A 5374-nucleotide genomic window follows, 5' to 3' on the forward strand; every position below is an offset into this window, starting at 1 on the left:
TTACGGGTAGCTTTAATTGTTCTGTCTACTCCTATATCGCTACACTTGAATTGTATTATTAGAAGTAATTTGGTATTACATGTTGCGGCGCGGCAGAATGGGTCAGATGTTAAGCACATGCAGTTAAAACTTTTTTTCCAACAGAAAATAACTCGTAGAAATTTTGACCGTCCTATTGGGTCAACGTGTTTCAGCATTCAAATTACCAATCACCTAGATCACATTAATTTCAGATGTTTGCTTACTATTTTTAACTATCCCACTGTTCTTTTCTAATTCACCTGTCCGTTCTCGACACCATACCAGTCCAGATGGTTGTCTCCTTGTTTCCATGAGTTCAGGTTCGTGTTGGTGCCTCCGATTCTGTGTGAGATGGGGATGGCACACTGGCTGGACGCCGCGTCACTTGTACATCCTGAAATCAGAGCGGATTGTTTGAAAAGAAAGTTTGCTCTTTTCTGATATATTAATATATTGCATCCTAGTTTTTTAAAGTCTTGTTTGATTGTATCTCATTTGTCATGATAATGAACAATATATGTCCATTAAAGAGGGTAAGTAACATCTTTGCGCTCTTTAAACAATTGTGCAAATGAAGTCCATCTTCACATGACCCATGCAAGTTTACAAAAAAAAATCCTTTAAAAACAAAGAAAGCTACATTACAAAGAACCAAAACAATTGCTTTACCGGGTCTAACTTCGTGTCCGATGCCGCCTCTGAGAAACAGGTCCTGTCCGACTGACGTCTGCTTTTTGATGAACACAACTGTCCTCTCTGTTCCCGTCGGGGCGACCTAAACAAAACTCATAGAGTTATGATTACTCCGATGCTTGGCAATATGTTGCTATATCTATGGGCTCGGGGAGCTCAAAAGGCTGCGGAGATCTCAATATCACAAATTGTTATTTTGGCATGAAAAAAAACAGGCTTTACAAAGGTACGAATAGAGGAAAAGTAATATTGTCCATTGCGTTGAACCACTGACCGGGTTAGGGTGTGTCGGGTGGGTCGGGTGTGTAGGATGTGTAGTCACGGGGTCTACTGGGTCGATAACGTTGCCACTGCCTACTTTGGAGCCGACGTGGATGGCGATTATTGGGTCCTCATCATCGCCTTGAAACAAGAACCAAAGTCATTATCAAAACAAGAGCTATCTTTGTCATGATTACATGCATCAAATCTGATCCTAAACCGACAATGAGGAAGTATAGATATGGAAGTAGACCTTTCTTCACGGAATTCTCTGTACATTACCATGGCAACTCACGCGGTGTGTGGATGTTCGTGTATGTTGCCATGGGAACAAATTGGCTTGCCATCAGAAGATATCCGATAGATAATGCAGACATATATTCACCTGCGATGTGGATGTGTGCCCTGCCGTCCCCTCCCACAGTGATGGTCTTTCCCGTGCAGCCTCCGTTAGAGAGATCACCGGATATGATGTCACAGTAGTCTCCAGCGGAGAGACCTGTCTGCAGGGTTGCGTCCAGAGCCGACCAGTCCTCGTTGTTGATGGCGATGAAGCCTCTGTGGAGACCAGGAGAATCAAGCAAGATTCAGATCACTAGAAAAGTACATTGTAGTCAGGAAAACAAAACAGAATAGCTATAAACGATCTGCTTTGCGCTGACTCACAGGCCGCACTGTACGTACATGCAAGTACTATGTACTCTTGACAAATCAGCTTGCTCCCACATTTTACGGCTCAGCCAATCAGAGTTCCGCAAGATTTTACTTGTCGAACAAACAACATAGCGTGCGTTGCATTTAATTGGCTGGAGTCACACCAAATAAGGGCAGCTCATGAATATTTACAGACTTTTTGTTCCGGAGCGTGCTGATTGGTGAGTGTGCTCTATGTATGATCCTGACGTTGGACATTACCTGTCTCCTCTGGAGAAGGCAATCTGGTTGTTGCCGTTGTCCCACCAGTTGTACATGCCGTGCCCGGCGGCCACGTTACGGAACGTCACCATGTTGCGATTCTGACGCCAGCGGTGCTCACACATCTACCGGTACAGGAAGATGTATTTACGGTGAGTACATTTAAATTGCGGTAACCACAAGTTCGAAAACACTGAGGTTGCAAGGATGCCTACAAACGTCGAATATATCATGAGATGGACAGGTTTAAATCCCAATAGATATGAAGCGCTCACCCATCCGTTGTCACAGGTGCCCATATTGTTGATGGGCACGCCCATGGTGTTCCCGCTACCGTCGGCAGGTGGCCCGATCCAGTCGTTCTTGTCCTTCCCGCCTTCCCACCACTGGTCCCAGTAGAAGCTGCTCATCATCCTGACGAAACCGTACGGGAATGCCAGCATGAACGCGTTGGCCATCTGGGGGAAGAAATAACCATGGTTTAATGCTTACACCATGATTGTCCAACAAGTTTTTCAGAGTAAGGCCATGTTGATTTGATTATATGGATGACATCTTCCGGGAACCCCAAAATTGATGCGCGCGTGCGAATAAAAAAAAAAGTTTTGCACAAAAAAAAGTTGTTTTCATTATGAAATCTACGTGGTCATGAGGGTTGAACAAATGGGACGGAATATGGTTTGGCGAATAATCTAGTCTTCAAGTTCATTTCTTTACAATTTCGTCTTTTTTCGTTTGATTTTTGCATTCTACGACATTGGTATAGTTTTTTTGTAACTTACGGTATATTTTTGCTCATTTTGCAACTGTTTTGTACGATTTACAGTATGGTTGAAAACTTTTTTTTTTAAACGGCCGAAAATTCATGCGCGCGCGGATGTCATCCATGTAATCAAATCAACATGGCCTAAGCACTTAATAATTGCATTGTCACATTTTGAAATTCATGTTGAGACTCATACAGGTTATGACAGGTTAGGTTTAGCGTTAATTTTAAAACATGAATAACTCGTCAACGACACAAGATACATCTAAAAACGGATGTCAGTTTTCATCTGCTGGTCGAGAGGGCTTTCCAAAGACACCCTGTGCCTAGGGTTAGGGTTACGGCGCAGGAGGACTAGGGTTAGGGTTAACTTTAAAACATGAATTACTCGTCAACGACACCTAAAAACGGATTTCCCATTTCATCTTTCAAGGCGAAATGACCCTTTTGTCCCACCTTATACAGCCTGCTGTCTCTGAAGGTGAGGATGGACTGTCCGCCTGCTCCATGGCCCCTCTGGTTGTCATGGTTGTCAACGAACACCAGCGCGTTGTTGTCCGGCTGCATGCCCCACCCTTCGCCGAAGTTCCCCAGATGCGCCAGCTTCTGGCCGTTCTGCTTTCTGAAGACGTACCCGAGCTGCATGCCGTACCTGTATCATCACACCGACATGTTACGAGTATCACAATGCCAATGTCAGTTCCAGACAATTTTATTATTTTACTCACCAGCTTCTTATTGTTATCACGCAATCATATTTAACTAGCTGAGTGGTTGCAAAATTTCGTCCTGGAAATTTGTCCCAATTGAAGTTGACGATTTGATGTCAATCATTGATTCAATCATGATCGAACGTTAGAAAAACGGCATATTTCCGTTTCCCTAGAAATTAATTCAATTTGGGAGAAATGATAAAAAGATCTTGTCATGTCTACATTCTGATTTCTAAATGCCACCGCAAGGACATTTTTTGTTGTCTCGTGACATGGTACATTGTACAATATTTCTGATACTTAAAAAACGAAAATCGAAATCATACTTGAACTCCGTGACCCTTCCTAGATGAGTGTACTCTGATGACGAAATCGCCTCTCCGCCCAGGTCGATGACCTCCATGAAGATGAAGGGCCTGGAGCCGGATGGGAAGTAGGCGGTGTTGAGGTCGCTGAGCCGGCCGAAGACGGCGGCCAGGTCTCCCGGCCACATGTGCTTGGCGGCATCGACACGGAAACCGGCAACACCGATGGAGATGAGATAGTTCATGTAGTCTGCGATCTTCCCACGGACGTAGTCGCTACTCAGCTTCAAGTCCAACAGGGCGACCAGGCGGCAGTTACGTACCTGTGGCATGGGAAGTGAAGAAGAGAAAAATCCTGCATTACGTAACCACAAGAGTAACAGACTGATGCGTGTGACTCGGTACGACGGACTGTAACATTAGGAGTGAACCAAAAGAACTCATTTGATTTGTCAAAGTGAACGTTGGACACCAGGATAGGACATGGTGTCCTATTATATGCTTCTAGACATGACCTTATTGTTGTGCCAATGGGCCGTTGTTTTATGAGCCAATTCGCACGAACAAGAGCAATGGTTGCATTCTACTATTGTTTACCACCATATACCCTAGCGTAAGACCTATGCACATTCATCCTTTGCAGTTGAAAAATCTAACCTGATTAGCGTCGCCATAGTTGTGAATGTTGCAGTCACTGGTGCCGCACGTTCCGCAGTCGTTGAAGTCATTTGCCCCGAACGGCACGCCGGAGAACTCCAGGCTGTCGGTGTTGAAGTAGCTGCCGCCCGTCCCGTGTCCCGAGCCGCCGGCACCGCACATGTGGTTGATGACCACATCCACGTAGATTCTAATATGTGCATAGAGTTTCTGATTTTTACTTCCACACGATACACGACAGTGTACGAGTTGACTTATTTTCCATCAGAAAGACGACAATTGTACCTATAGTTCCATCACTTCATACCTTCGCCAAATCATGTTAACCTTTACAATTACGCATTCCAAAGAGTTCTCCTTGATTATGTTAAAAATGGAAAGAATACCCTCCTCCCAACTTGGAGGTGCTCATTTAGCACCATTCGAAAGCAAAAGAAAATGTTTGTACAAAGCTGGAAAGATAGCACATCGACAGCTTTATGTCATACATTAGAAAGGTACTATTGCCACCTTCTGGTTACGTCACGCCTTGCAGACGTGTACAGAGATATGCTATTTATACATGTACTGATCATGACTTACGGGTGCCACATGACTTGTTTTAGGGCACCTACATTATTTATTGACGTATTCAGTACCTGACTCCCTGCTGGTTACAGCGGTGAACCATGTCTTTGAACTCTTCATCGCTGCCACTCCGAGTGTTGAGGTGATAGCTGATTGGCTGGTAACGCTCCCACCAGGGGCGGTTGGGACTGGTGATCACACGGTTCTCGTTCGCTGGCGACACCTGGCGGAGATTCAAATTCAAGTCATGCACATCTACTGTACTTCATGAACCGGTTAAGAAGTCGACAGACTTTCAGATGTATGTAAATTGTACCAAGACTCAATGCCTTATTTTCTTCAGTGTGCATACATGCGTCGTCTCAACCAGTCAATGAACGTCAGCTTATTTTTTTGGCGACACCTTAGGACCGGATGTATTTTTGTGTAGTCTTACGATTACTCTGAAAGTATTTCAACATCTAACACATGCTGGT

General features: G+C 44.4%; 1 protein-coding gene across 1 annotated transcript in view; it reads right to left on the reverse strand.

Annotated features, from left to right (window-relative positions):
* LOC109469636 (alpha-amylase-like) overlaps positions 1-5374 on the reverse strand; it is an 11241-nt gene that overhangs the window by 979 nt on the left and 4888 nt on the right. Inside the window, exons 8-17 of the mRNA XM_019768171.1 lie at positions 4970-5121; positions 4332-4521; positions 3696-3997; positions 3113-3308; positions 2166-2348; positions 1891-2015; positions 1361-1533; positions 989-1116; positions 691-796; positions 282-415 (exon numbers count right to left, since the gene is read on the reverse strand). Coding sequence (XP_019623730.1) covers positions 282-415; positions 691-796; positions 989-1116; positions 1361-1533; positions 1891-2015; positions 2166-2348; positions 3113-3308; positions 3696-3997; positions 4332-4521; positions 4970-5121 — 1689 coding nt within the window. The remainder of the gene's footprint in view (positions 1-281; positions 416-690; positions 797-988; positions 1117-1360; positions 1534-1890; positions 2016-2165; positions 2349-3112; positions 3309-3695; positions 3998-4331; positions 4522-4969; positions 5122-5374) is intronic.

Source organism: Branchiostoma belcheri, unplaced genomic scaffold (genome assembly GCF_001625305.1).
Source record: "Branchiostoma belcheri isolate BF01 breed outbred unplaced genomic scaffold, Haploidv18h27 scaffold21, whole genome shotgun sequence".
In the NCBI taxonomy this organism is placed as follows: Eukaryota; Metazoa; Chordata; class Leptocardii; order Amphioxiformes; family Branchiostomatidae; genus Branchiostoma; species Branchiostoma belcheri.